The sequence below is a fragment of the Catharus ustulatus genome, chromosome 14 (genome assembly GCF_009819885.2).
Source record: "Catharus ustulatus isolate bCatUst1 chromosome 14, bCatUst1.pri.v2, whole genome shotgun sequence".
In the NCBI taxonomy this organism is placed as follows: Eukaryota; Metazoa; Chordata; class Aves; order Passeriformes; family Turdidae; genus Catharus; species Catharus ustulatus.
This window is the reverse complement of record NC_046234.1, coordinates 15,524,436-15,544,431: the sequence shown is the minus strand read 5'-3', so window position 1 is coordinate 15,544,431 and position 19,996 is coordinate 15,524,436. Positions and strand designations below refer to the sequence as shown.

Genomic DNA, 19,996 nt, shown 5'->3' with positions numbered 1-19,996 from the left:
AAAAATAAATTTAATAAAAATTATATTTATTGCCTTTTCTGCCTGCTGAGACTCAAAGCTTCAGACTGAGGGCAAGGAAAAGCAGCAGAACCACCTTTGGGGTGTCTGGACAGAAAGACCTGAGCAGGTCCCAGTGGCAGCAACTCCTGGACTGGTTTTAAGACCAAGGTTAAGTGCAGAGAGCCCAGGGGAGGCTGGGGACTGTTGTGCACAATAATTCCAACTCCAAGCCAGGTTCCTTTAGTAATTCCTTTATTAAAACTACAAACCAGGGTTAAAATTCCTACATTATTCACATTGAATGCATTGAATAAAGACAGTCCAGCGGCCAAAGGGGCCAGAAAGCCAGACCAGTTCAGAGCTGCTGGTTTAAGACTTCAGCCAGGGCCTCCTCACTCCATGGCTCTCCCAGGGCAGCTGAAAGTTCCTTCAGGCTCCAAGGGAAGAGGCAGGAGCAGAGCTCCAGTGCAAAGGAAAAGTTCTTTCAAGATTACAGGTGAAACCGTACCCAGCAGTACAGGAGGGAGGGAGCTGGGAACACCCACCTGGAAAATCCCCTCCATTCTACCCCAAGAATTCCAGAGGAAAGATTCTTACCCTCCTCCCCCTGCCCCAACACACAAATATTTACAGAGACAGGACCAGCAGGAAGGAGAGTTTGACTCCCTTGCTGAGGGCAGGAGCTGCTGCTCCAGCAGGAGAATCCAACTCCCTCAAAATTCACCAGGAATGTGGCCTAAAGGGATGGGAAAGCTCCAGCTCAGTTAAACTCCTCCTTGATGGGGGTGCAGCCTGAGAAGAAGCTGATGGTGCTGTTCAGCATCCTCTTCTTCTTCTTCCCCAGGGGGTTCTGGTTCTCCCGGCACTCCTCGTCCCTGCCGAGCAGGGGGGCAGCGGTGCTGGGAATCTTCAGCAGCACCTCCTGCTCTGTGATGTCCTGCAGCACCTGGGGGAAAGCAAGGGACAAGCTTTGGAGTGCCAGGCCAACCTCAAGCGTTGCTTTTTTTACTCAAGTCAGGAAAAAGACCATTTTTTGGACAAAATATCAAGATGCAGCAGGAAGAGACAGCAGTTGAAGTAAGGGGTTCCCATGGGATAGGGGAATTTGTTTAGCTGAGGAGAAATGAGATGTGCCAGCTCAGAGAGAACAGCTTTGAACATGGACAGATGTGATTTCACCCTGCAAGCTCCTCCCTTCCCCCCTTCCCTCGCTGAAGGTGCTGCAGGAAAATGTGGCAAGCTGTGGGATCATTTCATTGGGACACAGGAATTCAGCCCACTCTCAACTTCCACACGAGCTGTGCAGAGTTTTCCAGCAGCAGCTTCTCCTCTGGGGTGTTTTCCCTCCAAGATCCCTCAGTGAGCAGCTCTGCTCTCCCCTGAGAATACCTTGGTGGTGGGAGTGACACACACAGGCTGGAAGAAGCTCTCTTCTTCTTTCATCTCCATGGGGTCTTCCAGCTTCAAGGACCCTTCTGAGTCCCTTTTGTGCTCCTCACATGTTGTGATTTCCTGAGGGGCAGCAGAGGGTGAAGCTCTTGCAGAACATCCATCCCTTCCCTTCCCACCACATCCCCCTGCTCTCCAGCTGGGAACTTTTCCACACTACAGGATGCTCCAGCTCAGGTTAGGCCTCCATAAAACAGGCAATAATTAGGTCCCACTAGGAACAACTTCCTCCAAGAACATCAACTTCTCATGGACCTTCCCACTGCTACAACCCCTTCCCCAAACCATCCCTTCCATTCTTAAAAAGAAATCTTGGAATGAGTCAAGGTTTTGTGTTGTCTGAAGCCAAAAACACAACTTTAATTTAGTGAGTCCAAAAGGAAAATTGAAATTATTTGTCCTTGGATTTGTGGAGGAGAAGTGGGAACACGAAAATCTCTGCTGTGAATCTCCAAAAGTCTGTGCTGAAAGGCAGAGTCTGGTCCTGCAGTGGAAAATTGTCCTCAGTTACCAGAGAGGCACTAATCAGCAACATTCACAGAGCTTCAGCAAAGTGCACGTGCTCTGCCTGGACAAACTATGCTTGTGTGGGAATTATCCCTTCAGCCAGCCTTGCTCCTGCCCAAATCCAGGCCCTGCAGCCCCTGTGCTCCCCAGATCCAGCAGCACTCACCAAACCCCTCTCCCTGTTCCTGCACGTGGTCTGGTTGCAGCTGCAGCCGTCAGTGCATCCCAACTTCTGCTTCCTGCAGCCACACTGCCTGTTCCCACAGCGACCCTTGCACGAGCACTGTGGAGGGAAGGGGGATCCAATGGCCAGGATGCTCCTGGAATGCTCCAGCTCCTGCCAGCTGTGACATCTCAAGGACAGGGACACCCCCAAGCTGCCCCTTGGTGCATTTCACTGCCAGTCCTACATCCCAGAATCATTTTCTTCCCAATATCCAGAATAAATTTCTTCCACCTACAGATCCATCTTCAGGATCTACAGGATAAGCACCTTCAGTTACTCAATGCCTGACTTGGGTCATACAAAAGATCCAAATTTCCGAAAAAAGAGGGAGCCCCCACCCCAAAAGCCTCAGGAATTTTCTGAGCCCCAGGCTGAAGCTCCAGCTTGACACAGACAGATGGAAGCTGAGGCTTTGTCAGGACTGGAAGTTGCAGATTCCCAAAGGGAACAGGGATCCACAACAGGTTATCTTTTTTGTTTTTCCCTAAAACTGGCTCTCTGGCTGTTCCCAAAGCAGAGGCCATCTCAGGCATGGGCAGCACGACAGAATATGGGATGAAGGTGACTTGGACAGGGAAAGCCTGTCCAGGAGTGTGTTGCTGACTGCAGACAACCTTTGCTGTGTCTGTGGGAAGACCCCAAATGTCCCCAGGCACCCAAAGAACCCATTCCTGCCATGTGAGAACAGTGCAGACCCCACCCCTCACAGCTCCACACCCAATCCTTGGACAGAGTGATTCCCTAACAGGCACTGGATCAGTGCAGCTGGATCTTACCCCCATGAGGTTTTTCTTTCCTTTGCCTGCTTTCCCAGGAAGCCACTCAGCATCCTCCAGCTCCCCAGAGTCAGAGAGCAGCTCCTCCACATCCATCTCAGGGCTGGGTGCTCGGGGCTTGGCCGTGGTCTGCCGGCGGGTCTTGGGCTGTGGCACAGGAGCACCAGGGGTTAGGCCTCCAAAATTCACACTGATTGTGTTTTATTAATTGTTATTATGTTTTAATAAGGTTTTGTTATGTTTTATTAAGGTTTTCAAGAGTTCCTCACAGCCATGAAGGTTGTGGGGTGAGGGAGGGGGGAAACAAAATCCAATTTAAAGTATTAATGACAAATCCTTGGAAGTCTGAGTTGTCACATTACATGACAAAAACCAAGTGTCACACTCCTGTCCAAAGAGTTTGAAATCATTTCTTCCTCCCAGCATTAAGATTTGGCTCTTTACAAAGCAGCAATGTTTGCCTTGCTCCATAATTTAAAGACTGGGAATGCCCCAGAAAAACAATCTGGATTGTGAAGGGGGGATTGTTTGCCTTTTTCTTTTTTTTTTAAATCATTAGCCTTCTGGAAAGGACTGAAGGGGCCACTTCAATGAGTGGAACAAGTGCTGGTAAAAGCAGCTTAGGAGAAAGAAAAAAAATCCACATTATCACCAAGATGAACTTTGGCAAAGAATTCAGGTGCAATACAAACTGTGCAGCCTCTTACTCTGGGTGGAACATAATCAAAAGAAGAATCTGGAGACTCAGGTGGCCTTTGCTGGATGTGCCGGAGCTTCTGGCCACTGGCAACTTGGAGGAGCAGCATTTTCTGTCAAAAGGGCCAAGAATTAGTTCTGCAAAATCCATTAAACCCAAGTGGCACAAGGTTCTGGTGTCTGTGCAAGGCTCACCTGTTTCAGATTGTCGTTTTCCCGGAGCAGTTCCTGGTTCTTCTCACAGATCTCCCTCATTTTTTCCAGCTCCTCCTCCTGTTTTTGCAGGACAAGAGGAAATTTGTTTCATTGGAGATTAAATAAGAGAAAATGCCCCAGGGTTTTTCCAGCCTGCACAGGGAACAAACAATCCCTGTCCTAATTCCAGGTATCCCAAAGGATTCCCCTCCCCAGCCACTGCACCTGGAACTGGAGTCGCTCCTGCAGTTTCTTCTCCTGCTCATTCAGGGAATCCTCCAATCTCTTCTCTGCTGCTTCTTTCTGCTGGAATTGGCTGAGCAGGTACAGAACCTGAAAGCAAGTTGGAATAAACAGGGGTGAATTTCTGAAAGGAGCACTTGGCATCAAAGTCCAGGCTCAGGGAAATTTCCTGCAACTTCCAGCACGATTCCACCCTGATCTACTTGAAAAGTGATCTTGTGTTCAGGTGTAACCTCATTTAAAGCAGGAGGAAAGTTACTGAACAAACCAAGTTGCACAGGATAAATACAGAGATTTCTTTGGCTTTTAATGAGCTGCCTGCAAAAAATCCAAGAAAATTTGAGTTGAAATTCAGCTTCATTTTCCCTTCACCCTTCTCTCTGAGCAGACCTGGAGATCAGACTCCAAGATTTCCATAAGCTGTGATTCACCTTTTCCTGGTGTTGTTGCTCCTGCACCAAAATCTGATTTTGGAACTCTGCCTCCAGCTCTGCTATGTGGTTCCTCTCTTCCATCAGCATCTTCTGCACGTCAGAACAGCTGGCCTGGCTCTGCTCCAGGCTGCTCTGCAGTTTGCTCTCCTGCACTTTGGAGGTGACCAGCTGGAAAACAAGGGCAAGGGATGGCTTGGGACAGGGATTCCCTGCAGGGACAGGGCTGCAGTGTGGAGGGGAAACATCCCTAAAACTTTCAGTCACCCCAGGAACTGGCCCAGCCCTCAGCACCAAGGAAAGCAGGAGAGATTCAGAGCCAGACACTCTGGGAGTGCAAAGCAGGGAGCTGAAGGTCTTGCTCACAGTTCTGAATTCACCTCCCTTCCTGCAACACTCAGAGTATTTTCCTTTTCACCCTTTTCCTTTGATTTCCAAGCACCAGGGAGCAACAAGTAATTCTGTCCTTCAGCTGCTTTCTCTGATGCCACAATACCCCAATTTCCCTTTTCCCATCTCAGCACCAATTCCACAGCTCCCCAACCTCTGCCAGCACTGCCCTTTTCCCCTGCTTGTTCAGGAAGAATTTCAGTTACTTTTTCTTCTCTTCCACTTTTGAAATCTGTCTTTTTGCTTTCCCATGCAAACATTTAGCAGCTATCCCACTTCCCTGTTTTTCAGATTTCCAATATAGATTACTTTAATCCAAACTTGAGAAGGGAATAAACTTCATCCACTACAAGAGGGCCTCACTCAAATTCCTTTGGTCACTTCCTTTTATTTGTGGCTAATCAGACTCACAGCCTCTGTTTTCAGGGATAAAAGAGGACAATCCAGGGTTTACCTCTCCCAGGAGATACTTCAGAGCACATTTGGCCTCCAGGATGGTGGCAATGCTGTCCCAGCGCTGCTTGGCCCGATCTCCATTGTCTGCATCCAGGAGTTTCTGCTGCAGATCTGCTATCTGAGCACTCCTGGGGAAGAATCCATGGATTTGGGGTTACAACACAGGAGAAAAGCAGGGCTGGCTTCTGGGCTAATGTTACTGTTCTCAGAATATTAGTAAAGTAGCAGAAATTGAGATTTTTGCTGCTCAGCAGAGCACCTGGAGCCTGCATTGCTCCCCTGGGGAGTGTTGCCTCCACTCCACATTCCCAAATAAAATTGGAGGTTTTTCCCTTCCACCCACTAACAGCTCAAAACACCCAGCTGAAGTACCTGAGTATTTTCCCCACACTCCAGAAAAATTCCAGCCAGGAAAACCCACGCCTTTCCCTTATTGTTTCCAGGCTGTGTGTTTTTACATCCTCTCCCACCTCCCAGAGAGCTGGGGTGGAAATGAGGGAAAAGGCAGGGCAAGGCTGTGTGGGTGAGCTCTGTGGCAGTGCTTACCTGAGCTCCATCTCAGTCTGCAGGCTCTCAATCTGCTTGGAGATGGAGAGATCCGTGTCTGGAGCCTGCAGGTCAGCCAGGCAGTACGTGCGCCTCTGGAATCACAGCACAGGGATCCAGGGCAGCAAATCACACACACTGACAGATATTCCAGCTGGAAAAGCCTCCAGCACCTCCCCACAGCTTCAGCTCCACTTTTTCTTGCTAAAATCCTTTGCTAAGGGGAGCCATTCGCATCCCTCAGAATCCTTGAGGCTGGAGAAGCTCTCCAGGAGCAACGAGTCCAACCATTCCTCCAACCCATGTCCCCAGGTGTCACATCCAGATGGTTTTTGGACACTTACAGGGATGGTGATTCCACCATTTCCCTGGGCAGCCCATTCCAAAGCCTGACTGCCCTTTCAGGGAAAACATTTTCCCAAATTCCATTAAGTAACAAGTTCCTTGGGGTGGGAAAAGGGGAATTTCTCTTACCCGGAGCTTTGGAGGAGGGTTTTCCCCAGCATCTTTCTTCTCTTTCAGCTGAAGGAGCTCCTTAGCCAGGATTTTCCTGTCCTCCAGCAGGTCTGCCAGGTGTCTTCGAGCTTCCTCAGTGCTGACAAGAACCTCGACTTCATTTGCAAGCCAGCTCTGGAAAAATCACCCCCAAAACCCAATGGGTGAGCTCAGAATCCTCTGGGAAGGCATTTCAGAGAATAATCCCCATTTCAATAATCCCATTGCAATTCCCTGGTCCTGCTGTGCTCCAGCACCCACCCCAAATTCCAGTTTGCCCAGTGCTGGGATGTAAAAATGCTGTTACCCACTTTGACTCGTGCAGCAATTCCTTCCATGCCCCGATTTTGGGTCTCCTTCCGTTTATCTGCCGCCTCCTTCTGCTTCTGCAGGGCATCCTTGAGGCGTTTGTTGGCTGCTGCTGCCTGGAAAAGATCCCACAAGGAGCTGAACAGGGAGTGTAAATCATCTGTTAGAGCTGGAAACACCAGGGATTCCCAGCCCAGGGCAAACACTGGGACAGTGACAGCACAAGGTTAATAAATCTCAGATAATTCTGGTTTAACTCAAGGATTCCTGTCCTTGATTTATTTCCTTTGCTGCCATTCCTCCTTTAAAGAGGAGCTCCTTCTAGGCCTGAAGGTAGAAGAACACAGCCAAAATGAGGGGTTGAAGATGCATTTCTTTTACAAAGCCACCCTGAAAGGATTTTGAGTTGCAACCTTGCAGATCCATCACCCAAACTCATCTCCCACTTCCTAGCTTGGGATCTGTGTGGATTTGCCACAGGAACCTGGGACTCAGAGTCATTTGGTACCCAGAATCATTTGGCCTTTAAGGAACAAATTTAATTGGGATTCCTCAAAAGCTACAAGGCAGAAATAAGGATTTCTCTACAGAGAATAAAAAAAATCTTTTCTTTCCAGCCTCTAAATCCCTTTAAGCAGCAAATTTAACCAGGATACCTCAAAGGCTACCAGGCAGAAAAGGGGATTTCTCTACAGAGAGAAAAGCTTTTCTTTCCAGCCTCTAAACCTCCTTTAAGAAGTTTCTGTGTATCCTGTTCCTTCCTCCTGCCCCACTCGGCAGACCTCAGGGACTGGTTGGGAATTTCCAGGAGGGGTTGGCTCCTCACCTCCTCTGTTTTGCGCCGGAGCACGTTGGCCTGTTTCTGGAAATCCCTCTCCAGCTTGAGGAGCTCATATTGTCTCTTACGGTCCTGCAAGGAAAAACAGCTTCAAAAGTCACATTTTCCATGACAAAAGAAAGGTTACAGTCCCAAAATTCAAGCAAGAGCTTGAAAATCTCCAGCCACAAATTATTCCAAGTGCTGAAAAATGGCAGCTACACAAGCCAAGCTTCTTTTCAAAGCATTCCCAGCTCTTTTCAGATGTTTCCCAGTTAAAGAAATCTTGCAGCCTTCAAACAAACCCTTCCTCTGGAGGGGGGAACAGTGTGAGGGGCTGGTTTGCTCACCTTTTCCTTCAGCTGGATCACTTCCTTGTCCTTCTGCTGCTTCCACTGCCTGAATTTCTCAGTGTCTTCTTTCATCTGACGCATCAGCTGCACCCTTTGCTGCTTCATTTCCTGAAAAACATCAGTGGCTGGAAGAATTATTCAGGATTTACATCCTAAAGAGTTTCAGCCTCCATTCCCCCCAAGTTTGCCAGCTGTGGGGAATGACAGGTGGAAATCTTAATGTGCTCCCACTCAGGACACTCTCAAAGTGCTAGAAAACTGATTTTTTTTTTTTTTCAGGCATAAAGGGAAGACCAACACATTTTAAGGAGAGCAAAGAGGAATCAAATTATTTGACTGAGGCAATAAATATTAGAAGTGCCAGAAGATACTTTGGACTTACAAATCTCAGTAGTCACCTCCCTATTGTGGTCATGTAGCCACAGGAATTTTGCCAAAAACTGCTGGCTAAATAGAAAGTGGATTCCTGACAGGAATTCTTTTCTGGGATGATTCCATTAGGGATTTTTTTCTCCTGCCATCCCTGACTGGGATTACATCAGTGATTCCATGAAGGATTTTCTGGGACTCCTGACAGGGATTCCATGAGGGATTTTCTGGGATTCCTGACCAGGAATTCCATGAGGGATTTTCTGGGATTCCTGACCAGGGATTCCATGAGGGATTTTCTGGGATTCCTGACAGGGATTCCATCAGGGATTTCCTGCCATTCCTGACCAGGGATTCCATCAGGGATTTTCTGGAATTCCATCAGGGATTCCTGCCAGGGATTTCCTGCCATTCCTGCCTGGGAGCTGCTTTGCCCACATGGCTCAAGTCAGAGGTGCTGCTTACCCTGATCTCCTGGTTCAGTTTGGACACCGTGTGCTCTGTGGATTCCTTCAGCTTCAGGAGCTTGGATTGCTCATTCAGCTTCTTCTTGAGCTCATTAATTTGTGCTTCCAGCTCCTGGAGCCTTTTGCGGCGCCGCTCGCTCAGCCTGGAGAGAAACAACAACAAATCCTCTCCAGCTTGAGACAAACCTCATGATAAATGTCACCTCTGTCACCGTGGCTGCTGCTGAAAGCCCACAGGAGGCTTCTCTGCAGCTCCTGGCACGTTAAAGGGACACTTTTACACCAAAAAAGAGCTTTAACAGAGGAAGGAAGTGCAAGGCATTGGATTTTGAGACACATTAAGAACCCCCAGAGCTGCAGGCAGAGCTCTCTTACTTGGCCTGGTTGATGTCCTTCTTTGCCATGTGCAGAGCAAGGACCAGCTCCTCCTTCTCCTTTTGCAAATTGCTGACCTCCAATTCCAGATTCCTGATATTGGTCTAGAAAGGACAAGAAGAATAAATCTCCAAGTAAAAACCTTGGGAAGACACACAGAGGCAAAGCTTTGAGATAGAGAAACCTTGGAAAAAATCCCATTCCTTCACAGCAGAGGCTGTTAAAGCACCTTATCTGAGAGCAGTCTGAAGGTCACAGGGGCTGGCCCAGCACACTCTGGAGGTTTTGGTGGGCACAGAATCACTGTCACTGAATAATTTCAGGGATGGGAGATCCCAGCACAGCAGGGAAAAAAGCCCAAGGGAGCAGAAACTCAGCTTAAGGAACAGACCCAAATCAGAACAGGCTGCTGAGGGCAGATCTCCCTTCCTTCCCCAGCAGGAACTGGGGAAAAAAAACTGAGCAAGGAGGATTTCAGCTTTACCTGGTACTGGGACTGAATGGGCTCCAGTTGAGTATCATTTTGAGACATTTTTTTGGCCAGGGCCTCTTTCAGACTTAGGGCTTTGTTGAGCTCCAGCAGCTCCCTGGAGAGCTGTGCCTGGCGCAGGGCGTGCTGGGTGCTGAAGTCGTTGGAGGTTCTCTTGGATTCCTGGCCCACTTCTCCTACCTGCAGGAGACACAGCCATGAGGAGAGGCCAATCCAGAGCTCCTGAACTACATGATTCATTTCTACAGAGAGCTTCAAATTCATTTTATGTAAAAAATCAGATATGCAGAAATGACAACAGGTTCTTGACCTTGAACACACTGAGTTTAAAACAGCACAGACAAGAGAGATGATTTATCAAGCATGTGAGTTAGAAAATTAGCAGGAAGGAGCAGAAAAAAGTGATGAGGAGATAAAACCATGCCCCAGTGAGTGTGCACTGCTGAGCCCCTCACTTACACCTGGAGAATTCTGTTCAGAGTTTGGCAGCTCTGCAGCAGCTTCTGTGGAGGCAGCGTTTTCACTCTGGTGGGCAGAGAGAAGAAAATTTAGGTGAAAAGGGAAATATGCAATGAAATGAAGGAAATAACAGTCTGTTGGCACATTATGGCAAAGTACAATGTGATTGTCCTCTCTGGAAAGAGGAGACCATCATCCTCCTCCTTGAGGAATGTGAGGAAACTCCTCCTTGTCTGGTTGGAAAAGCCATTCCTTGAAATCTTCCCTGAACTCCAGCACTGGAGAGAACAGGAAAAGGAGGAGGAGAGAACACAGGAATGTCCAGTGTGGGAGAACTGAAATTCCTCCATTAGACAAAAGCCTGGAAGCTTCTGTTTAACAATTTCAGATCCCTGCAAATTACACTGTCCATAAAAATCACTAAGTTCAGAACATTCCATCCAATTTAGGGACTGTAAATCCATGTCAAGCTCCAGTACCAGATTTTTTCATGGAGATCAAGAGTAATTTTACACTTTTAACTCCTGGCTTCCTTGAGGGAAGTTGCTGGAGTGGAATCCCAGATTTCCTGAGGAAATTGTCACAATTCCCCTCTCCCTGGGCTCAGCCTTACCTGCAGCTCAGCCAGCACCTGCTGTAGATTCCGGATCACCTCCACATTTTCCTTTAATTCCTCATCTTCCACAGTCTCCACCAGCTTCTGCAGATCCAGCTTGCACCTGGAAACATGGCAACAAGGCCATGGCAAGTTTGTACCAGGGAAGAACAACTTTTCCCACTCAACCTCTGAATAAATTCTGGATGGACAAACCCCAGCTGACTGGATCCAGTTTATCCCACTGAAAACATTGAATTCCCAAGGACATTATCCCAGGAGAAGGGTGTGGGGACACTTACACAGCATGGTGCTGGAGCTGCTCCAGCTTTGCACTCATCTTCTCATTTTCTTGCTCTGTCTAAAAAAAAATTAGAATTATATTCAATTGTAGAGGAATCCAGGAATCAGCTGATTAATCTGCAGCAAAAAAAATTGTCAGTGTGAAAATGAATGCACTGAGAGATCTTCTGAACTCACCAGGATGATCCTCTCCAGCATCTGTGCTGTTTGTCCAGCAGCCTCACTCAGCCCTTGGCTCAGCTTCTGGTTCTCCTCCTGCAGGGATTGGTTCTTCTCCATCAGGGACTGGAGGCTCTCTGAGGGAGCCAAACCACTGCAACAGCAAGGAGCAGCTGGGTGTGAGTTTGGGCTTTGGGATAGCACTGAAGTCACCTCCAAAATTATTATTATTCCCTAAATAATTTACAATAAATAGCCCAGAACGGTTTGGGAGGGAAGGATCTTAAAGCTCATCCAGCCCCACCTTGCCAGGGCAGGGACACCTTCCACAAGCTCCAGGTTCTGTGCAAGCCTTGGACACTTCCAGAAGGCAGGAAAAAACTCAAACAGAGGTTGTGAACTGCATGTGCTTGGTTTTGAAACATTCCCAGAACACAACAGCTGCACAATCCAACTCTGTGCCAGATTTTGTGCTTTTAAGGATAATGGAGGTGGAACTGCCCCACATTTAGGGGTAGAGGGGTGAGGAAAACAGGGATAGATGAGTCTCAGAGACAGGAATTTATTCAGGAGGTGTTTCAAGTTTCCTCTTTTACTTCCTGCAACACATTTTTGCAATCATGAGGTGTTTGCTACAAAACTAAATATCCCAGAGAATTCCAGTAAGCATGACAAAAAGAGGAGGGAAAAAAGCAACCAATTTGTTTTTCCCTCACTCCACAGCACTGGTCAGAGTGTGTGTGACGAATACACATCCATAGAACATTAAATAACACATCTTACTTGAGAGCCACAGGCAGGGTCCCTCCATGGGCCTGGAGCAGCAACACCTGGAGCTGCTGGACCTGCAGAGACAAATAATTATTGCTTGTAAATGGAGCAGCTCTATGGATCCTTGGTATTCCTGACTCCACAGGCTGTGGCAAAAGGAGAATTATGGAGCAGAGGAAAGGAGTGCTGTTGTTACAGCATTTCACCCATTTACTCCTCAGCTAAAAGGTTCTTCATTTCCCTCTGGGATCACTCCAGGCATTCTTCCCTTCCCACCCTGCTGGGCACAGGTAGATGTCAGGAAGGCACCAAAGCATCTCTGTATCTCTAATTGTGCCTGGAGCTCACCAGGCAATGATTTGTTGGGTGGAAGGGAAATTTAAACCACACTAGCACCACCACTTTACCCTGACTGCAGGAAAACTCCAAGAAACATCCACAGCCACCTCCAGAGACCCAGCAACGCACATTAGGGATGATTTGCATTTTTTGTGAGGTTTTGGGATGTTGCTGAGCTCAGAACCTGAGGGATGTCCCAGTACCTGCTGCTTCAGGTGGTGCAGCTCAGCTGCCTGGGGGTCCACGTTGACAATGGGTTTGTTTTTGATTTTCCTGGCCCTGTCAGCGTAACGCAGAGTGTTCAGGGTCTCCTCCAGGTTGGAATCTGCTGGGCTCACACAGGCAATCATCAAAGTGTGGCTGTTCCCACCCAGGGAGTCTGGGAAGGAAAAGAAACTGTCAGAGCAACAATGACAAGGGTTCCAACTCCATGAGGGCATCTCCAAAATGCAGATTAAAACAGCTGGATTTTGGTGCCACTCATGACTTTCTCCTCTGCCCACTCAGTTTTGTGTGAAAGCAAAAATCAGGGTTTGAAACCAAAGATTTCACCCCAGAAGCCTCAGTTATTGCCCTAATAAATAACTTCTTTATGCCATTTCTGGCCTGGTTCTTTCAGATTTGCCCCTTCCTTTTCCCCCCAGTAATAAGACCTCCAGGAATATCCAGAATTTTCACCAATTAAGAGTGCCTAAGAACAGATCACAAAGCTGCATGGAACTTCATCCTTTGGCTCCTTAAAGCTACTAATCAATAAAAAAAAAGGGCCCCCACACCCAGCCCAATCTAGGTTTTAATGAGGTACTTTCAGACATGGAAAATACTGGAAAGCTTTTGCACCAAATTATGTAATTACCACAAAAATCTCAGTAATTTCATTACTAAAGCTGAGCCCAAATTAAAGGGTAACTTAAATAAAATGCATTAAAAGACAAATCCCAGCTATTGAAAAATAAAGAGCAGCTATTCAGACTAAGAAAACAAATCCCAGGGAAGGCACAGACAGCTGGAGCTTCATTCAGGCTCTGACATCACCAGGGAGTTGCTATAATTAAGGTACAATAATAGATCTCTGCTCCCAGACTTCTCTTTCCTTCTCCCCACCAAAAATATGCCTGAATTTGTCTTGTTTCCTCCTGTCACACAAAGTGCAGGAGAGCAGGACTCATTCTGAGCTCATCTCACTGCATTTACAACCTAAAATAAGTCCAGGAAAGGCCTGAGGAATTAAACAAACAAATAAATCCCTTTGCAGCAGTAGCAGCTCTGAGCTGAGGGGTTTCTCCTGCTTTGTTATTTAAAAAGCACCTGTAAGTTTATGTTTTGTCATCATCTTCTCTCACCTTGCAGCAGCCTGGTCAGCTTAGAGTCTCTGTAGGGGACATACCCTCCCTTTTTATTCTCCTCTCCCAGAGCACTGATGACATTCCCCAGGCACAGGAGGCCTCTGTTGATGTTGATTCCTGCAGACAAAGCTCACAGTGAGCACAGCCACCTCAACAGCTCCAAACTCCTCATTTCCTGCCCTTATTAAAACTTCAACAAGGTTAAAAAAGCAGATTAAAGGATAAAAGAAGTGCTTTGCTCTTTTATTAACTCCCAAGTGAGAAGAAACCCAAACTCCACCACCTCCCAGCCCACAGACCTTCTTTGAGTCTGTCTCCCTCAGCCTTGGCTTCTTTTGTCTCTCAGAGCCAGCAAGATCCACCAGGTGTAGCTTGCAGTGAAAACTGCAATTCCTAGAGCAGAAAGAAACTGTTTTATTCTCCCAGGTGGAAAAGGAGCAGCCCAGGAGCTGAAAATTCAGAGAGCCAAAACCTGAGAAGCACAGCTCAGGACCAGGATGAGGAAATTTTGGGAAAGCCACTCTGATCAGCTGCACAATGACACTCACTTGTCATTTTTCTTCTTCTGATCAACACAGATGGTGAAGATGGCATGGGATCTGGAGGACTGGGAATTCATGGCTGTGGATCCCACAGTTCTGCAATTGTTCCCCTGCTCCAGGCAGGACACAGTATCTTGGGCACAGGTGACATTTCTTTCTGTCAACCCCACAATCTGTAGCCAGGAAGGAAATATTGTTTATCCTCTGCTTCCTCTTCATCCCACCTGGGATCAGAAAAATCTTCCCTGCACCTCAGACTGTGCCAGCCCACTCCCAAAGATCAGTGTCACCTCCAGCCAGGGGCCTGGCACAGAAACTCCCAGGAAAAACTGGTTCTGAATTTCACTTCACATCACCTGTTCCTGAACAGCCCCCAGGTTCCCCTGCCTGCTCCAGAGCCAGAGACAGAACTCCTCAGGGCTCCAGGGACAAATCCATGGATATCCCAGGCCAAGCTGGGAGCTGTGCCAGGAAGGGGAGGGGATTTGTGTGAATAAAGGATTGGAGAGGCAGCTCCCAGGGACACAAAGCAGAGAGGGGATGAGCAGGAGGGACTGGATGTGCTCCTTGGCAAGCTGTGCTTCCCCTGAGGATCCATCCCCCTCGATCTCTCTGTGCTGCTCCCAACACATGGATGAGCCCCACCCCACTGCTTTAGGGATGACAGAAAATTCCACATCACCCCCTTCAGTGCCCATCCCTCACCCCCTGCTGCTCCCACAGCCAGCAGGGCACACCTTGATGCCTTCCTTGGGATCCTCCCGGATGCTGAGCTGGGCACGCTCTCGGGAGGGGCACAGCAGGTCCAGGATGTCCTCGTTGTAAATCTGGAAGCAGCAGAGGAGCAGCTCAGTTACCAACCAAAGGAAAGGGTGGTTATGCTGAAATTAGGGCTGATTTGGCATCACATTTTACTCATTTCACCTTTAGAGAAAGACACCTTGGACCAAAAATGACTGACAAAACCTCCTGGATTCTTAGGGGTTGATTTAATCAATATCTGCTCTCATTCATAACTTGATAAAAACCAAACTTTTACCTCCAGATAAGAAACTTTGAGGATGAACTCCCAATCCTGCCTTTGCTGTTGCTCCTCAAAGAGCAGCTTGATGACCCTGGGGATGACCCCCACGCTGGGCTCATACTCCTGGTTGGCAGTGTAGGTGCCCCCCATGGAATAGGTTTTCCCTGACCCCGTCTGTCCGTAGGCCAAGACGGTGGCATTGTATCCTGAGGGAACAAAGGGCACTGTGATGAGTCACGTGGGGACAGAAAGCTGCATATTTGAAAGCCACGCTTCCAGAAAATCAGCTCTTGTAAGCATAGATCACAGTCAGGAACATGGAGAGAGGAAAAAAAAAAAGAAAACTCCATGAAGCACGTATAAAATTATTATTTCAGCTCTTTTTTAAGAGTGGATGTTTTTATTAGCGCTAAACAGAAACGCAGCACAAATTCTCTGCCTTCCCAGCTCCACAGCAGCATCCTGGAACAGGATGTTTAACAATTCGTTGTGTTATTCTTAAGGAGGGAAAGGGACTTTTTAGAAGTGCTTAGAGTGACAGGACAAAGGGGAATGGCTTTCCACTGCAACAGGAATATTGGGAAGGAATTATTCCCTGTAAGGGTGGGGAGAAGCTGTGGCTGCCCCTGGAAGTGTCCAAGGCCAGGCTGGACGGGGCTTGGAGCACCCTGGGCTAGTGGAAGGTGCCCCTGCCACAGCACAGGATGGGATTTAAGGTCCCTTCCGACCCAAACTCTTCTGGTATTCCATGAAAACCAGGCAGCCTCGGGAAGCAGCAGCCCCAGAGAACACAGCCCCTCGTTCTGTGGAGAACAACAGGCTCCAAAGCAGCAAAATCCGGGACAAACCTTTGAAGATGCCTCGGACCAGAGGCGACACCGCTGTGTTGAAAACCTCCTCCTGCTCCACGGACGGGTCGAATACGTAATCGTAGGTGAAGGCCTTGTCACTGCCCACCACGACCTGCGGAGGAGAGGGACGGGGCAGCGCTGGGAACGCGCCCGGGCTGCGGCAGCGCCGGGAGCGCCCCGGGCCTCACCTGCGGCTCGCCGGGCACGAAGGACAGGCACATCTGGCAGCCCTCGCTCGTCTCCTTGGGCACCAGCGGGCGGCAGCGCAGCGCCACGCGCACCGGGATGCCCTTCTCGTCCTCCCGCACCATCGCCGGCCTGCGGGACACGAGCGCCGTGAGGGGGGAGCGGGGATGGAGCGGGGACCCGCCCGGGATGGGGGTGGAGCGGGGGGTGCAGCGGCCCTGCCGGGGATCTGGGGTGGGGGGGTGGGGAGGGAGGGGTGAAGAGGCCCTGCCGGGGCTCAGGGATGGAGCGGAAGCCCCGGGCCTGGAGCGGGGGAGGAGCGGGCCCGGCCTGGCCCTGCCCGGTGTCGCGGGGCGGCCGCGGGACTGACCTGGAACCGTCACTGCCCGTTCCAATGGCGGCGCCGTAACGGCCGCTGTTCAAACCAGCCGCGCGCTACCACAGCCAATCACCGAGCGGTGCGGCAGGCGGGGTGGAGCGCCAGCCAATCGCGGGGCTGTACGTCACCGAGAGGCGGGATTACAGCCAATCACAGAGCTGTGCGTCATATGGGGCGGGATCAACGGAGGTGGGAGTGGGACAGCGCGAGAGGCGGGGCGAAGGGCGGGGCCTAACCAATGGCGTGCGGGTGCGTCAGGCGGGAGGCGGGGCGAGGGGCGGACCGTGACCAATCGCAGCCGGTGCGTCACGCCCGGGGCGCGTCCCGGCCGCGGCGGAGCGGCAGCATGGAGGGCCGGGTGCCCTACGATGACTTCCCGGTGGTTTTCCTGCCGCCCTACGAGAGCCCGCCCGCCTGGGTCCCGCCGCACGAGGTCAGCCCGGCACGGGGGGAGCGGGGGGACGGCCCGGGGTGGCGGCGGCCGCGGGGCCCCGCCGGGCGGGGGAGCCCGGCCCGGCCCCGGCTGAGCCGCCGCGCGTCCCCCGCAGCGCGTTTATCACACCGACTACAACAACGAGCTCACGCAGTCCTGCCCCGCACCATCGTCCTCAAGAAGCCGCCCGGGGCGCAGGTGAGGCGGGCGGTACCGGCCTGGTGTGGCGTTCCCGGACGCTTTTCCAGACGCTCGGATTGCGATATTCCCGACTGGCAGCGTCCTGGCACGGGGTGGCAGATTCCAGGGCGGTGGGCAAGGGGAGGAGTTATGGTGTGTTGGGATGTGTGGTGTTTTGGGATGTGGAGATGCTGGAGGGTGGGAGCGGGTCCCTCAGGTATTCCTGGTGGAAGGAATTAGGAGAGAGGGGCTGGTGCTGCCTGGCCGAGCACTGCAGCCACGCCTTGGATCCATCCTGGAGTTGGGGAATTGGAAGGGCTCTGGACAGGGAGAAGTGTCCTGGGAAATGGAAAAGGAACTGGGCCAAGAGAAGGGTCCTGGTAACTGCATTGCCCTGCTGGTTCTTCCCACAGCTGGGCTTCAACATCCGGGGAGGAAAAGCCTCGCAGTTGGGAATCTTCATCTCCAAGGTGTGTCCGTCCTTGTGCCATTCCCGGATCCTGCCTGTGCTGTGGGAGCAGCTGAGCTGGCTGGGTGTGCAGGGAGGCTCTGGCTACCTCACACCCCCTGAGCTCGGGGCTGGCATTTACCACAGAACATCCTGCACCACTCCCTGATCTGTTCCCAGCCCCTGGAATTGCTCCCCAGGGCAGTGTGGGAGGGAGCTGTGGCAGATCCACGCTGCCATCCCTGCTCTCCCTTCCCAGGTAATTCCCGACTCGGATGCTCACAGGGCTGGGCTGCAGGAGGGGGACCAGGTGCTCTCAGTGAACGATGTGGATTTCCAGGACATTGAGCACAGCAAGGTGAGTGCTGGGATGGAGAATCCACCTCCTTCCAGCCTCTCAGCCCAGCACAGAACCCTTGGAACTCTCTTTCCTTGTTTTCCAGGCTGTGGAGATCCTGAAGACGGCGCGGGAGATCACGATGCGTGTGCGCTACTTCCCCTACAGTGAGTCCTGGAAGCTCCTTGGGAAGCAAACTTCCATAAATCCCTGCCCATTCCACCCCAGTTTAGCAGCCCAAGGTCACTGACTGCATCACATCAGGATAATGAGGCCTGGCTTCATCTGCCCACATAGGAAAACTCGGAGAGCAGGAAGGTGGCATGGTTGGGAAAGTTAATTTAGAGCTCATAAATTTAAGCTAATTATCCTTGAATATCATAGGAATGAGCTCTAGCACAAGTGCCAATGGTGAATATCCCTCACTAAGGATGTTTGAATTGTGAGTGAAGGGAAGGACTGGGTTAACTCCCAATTTCTGCTTCTGCACCTCCAAAGTTCCAAGATTTAAGGGATAAAAAAGGGAGAAGTCAAGCCAAGCAAGGATTCTTCATAAAATGGGAAGTGGCCATTAAGAAGAAAAAAAAAGAGTAGTAATAATTTTGTTCTAAGTGCCCTAAAATCACTTGAAAGGACTTGGGGAGGTGCACTTTTAAAGCCAGAGGGTCTCAAACACTGCCTCCTCTTGGCAATGTGTGTTTTCCTGAACATTTTGGGTAATTCCTCTCCTTGTTCCTCCCCCCCAGATTACCAGCGGCAGAAGGAACGGACAGTTCACTAACAGGGGAGCTTCATCCTGCCAAAACCTCTCCACTCCTCTTTCCCAACGTCTGAGATGACTCCTCACGTTTCAGCTTTCACTGGAGGCACCACTGTCCTGCACAGGATCAGCTCTTTCCCACGTGGAGAGATGCCAAGGGGCTCGTTTGGCTGGAAGATGGATGGGGATTGAGGCTGTGCTGCTGGGAATGGGTGTTGGGAAAAGCTGGTGTGAAGTGGGTCCTGGAGGGCAGCTGCTCCAGCAGCATCAAGATTTTAGTAAGATTTAAATTAAGTGAGTTCTGGGTTGGTTCTGGATCCCTTGATTCTGGATTCCTGGTTGTTGAGCATTCCTGAGCAGAAAACAGGCATTTCACTGGTTCCACTCTTGTGCCATGGAATTTTTTCCTTCTGCTGTGTCCCACCTCTGTTCTGCATTGCTGGGTTTGCTGGGAATTGCAGGAGTAAAATGCAGCCTCAGTCCGTGCACAGCTCTGGCTGTTTGTGGCTCTTTGCTGATAAAACCCTCACAATATAGGGCTGGGATGTTTGGAAATGTTAATTACCAAGTAAACATGTTAATTATCAGCAAATCCAGGGGCAAATGCCTGGTGGGATCATGTTGTAACGGCTTCAGGACAGCCCTGGCTCTGGCCTTCTCTTCCTTGTGGTGTTTTCCACTTTTTCTGTAAAAACAATCAATAAATCAAGTACAGCAGCCTGAATTCAGCTTTTTGAATTCCCACTCAGGAAGTCTGTGTGGAGGTTGGGATGTACCCACCACGAGCTCCATTCCAAAGAAAGGCTGGGACAGGGCTCAGCTCCAAGTCACCCATGCAGCCTGCAGGAGAAAATTTGGGATCTGCAGCTGTGTCAGACACTTTTTCCACTGGAAATCTGTCCCTGATTAACCTGGAGTATGTTCCAGCACTGCCAGGAAGGAGCAAGGCAGGATTTTGGCTGTGGTGGCACCAGCACAACTCCAGGGCAGGACACTGAGCCAGGCTGGGAGCGAGGAAAAGACTGGAAAATACATTTTTCACTCAGAATTAAAAATTAGCTTTTCCACCAGGGGAATGAACATCCTGGAACCCCTGGAAGGGGATGGAGACCTCTTGTACCACCTCTCTGGTCTCACAGTGGTTTCCCAGAATCTCCATGTTCCACAGGAAAAGAGGAGCTCTCTCCACAGGGAGCTGCAGATCCAATTTCAGCGTTGATTTTGTCCCTCCTGCTTCAGAGCATTCCCTGGCAGGAGCTCCAGGAAGGTCTGCCCTGCCCTGGGCAGCTCCTCC

General features: G+C 50.1%; 2 protein-coding genes across 2 annotated transcripts; one reads left to right on the top strand and one right to left on the bottom strand.

Annotated features, from left to right (window-relative positions):
* Positions 1-274: 274 nt before the first annotated feature.
* On the bottom strand, positions 275-16,291 carry KIF4A (kinesin family member 4A). The gene is given in 31 exon segments (XM_033072422.1): positions 275-946; positions 1,390-1,512; positions 2,123-2,239; positions 2,959-3,105; positions 3,666-3,767; positions 3,850-3,927; positions 4,075-4,182; positions 4,524-4,694; positions 5,368-5,497; positions 5,916-6,010; positions 6,390-6,545; positions 6,722-6,835; positions 7,546-7,629; positions 7,887-7,997; positions 8,724-8,868; positions 9,101-9,204; positions 9,585-9,770; positions 10,050-10,115; positions 10,663-10,768; positions 10,947-11,005; positions 11,125-11,260; positions 11,890-11,951; positions 12,420-12,595; positions 13,560-13,679; positions 13,862-13,891; positions 13,894-13,955; positions 14,111-14,277; positions 14,842-14,931; positions 15,144-15,334; positions 15,977-16,091; positions 16,168-16,291. Coding segments are annotated over 31 exon segments (3,660 nt in total). The 5' UTR covers position 16,291; the 3' UTR covers positions 275-760.
* A 547-nt stretch (positions 16,292-16,838) lies between these two features.
* On the top strand, positions 16,839-19,426 carry PDZD11 (PDZ domain containing 11). Its single transcript, XM_033072353.1, is given in 7 exon segments — positions 16,839-16,977; positions 17,093-17,129; positions 17,132-17,175; positions 17,571-17,627; positions 17,865-17,963; positions 18,049-18,109; positions 18,689-19,426. Coding segments are annotated over 7 exon segments (420 nt in total). The 5' UTR covers positions 16,839-16,890; the 3' UTR covers positions 18,724-19,426.
* Positions 19,427-19,996: the final 570 nt, after the last annotated feature.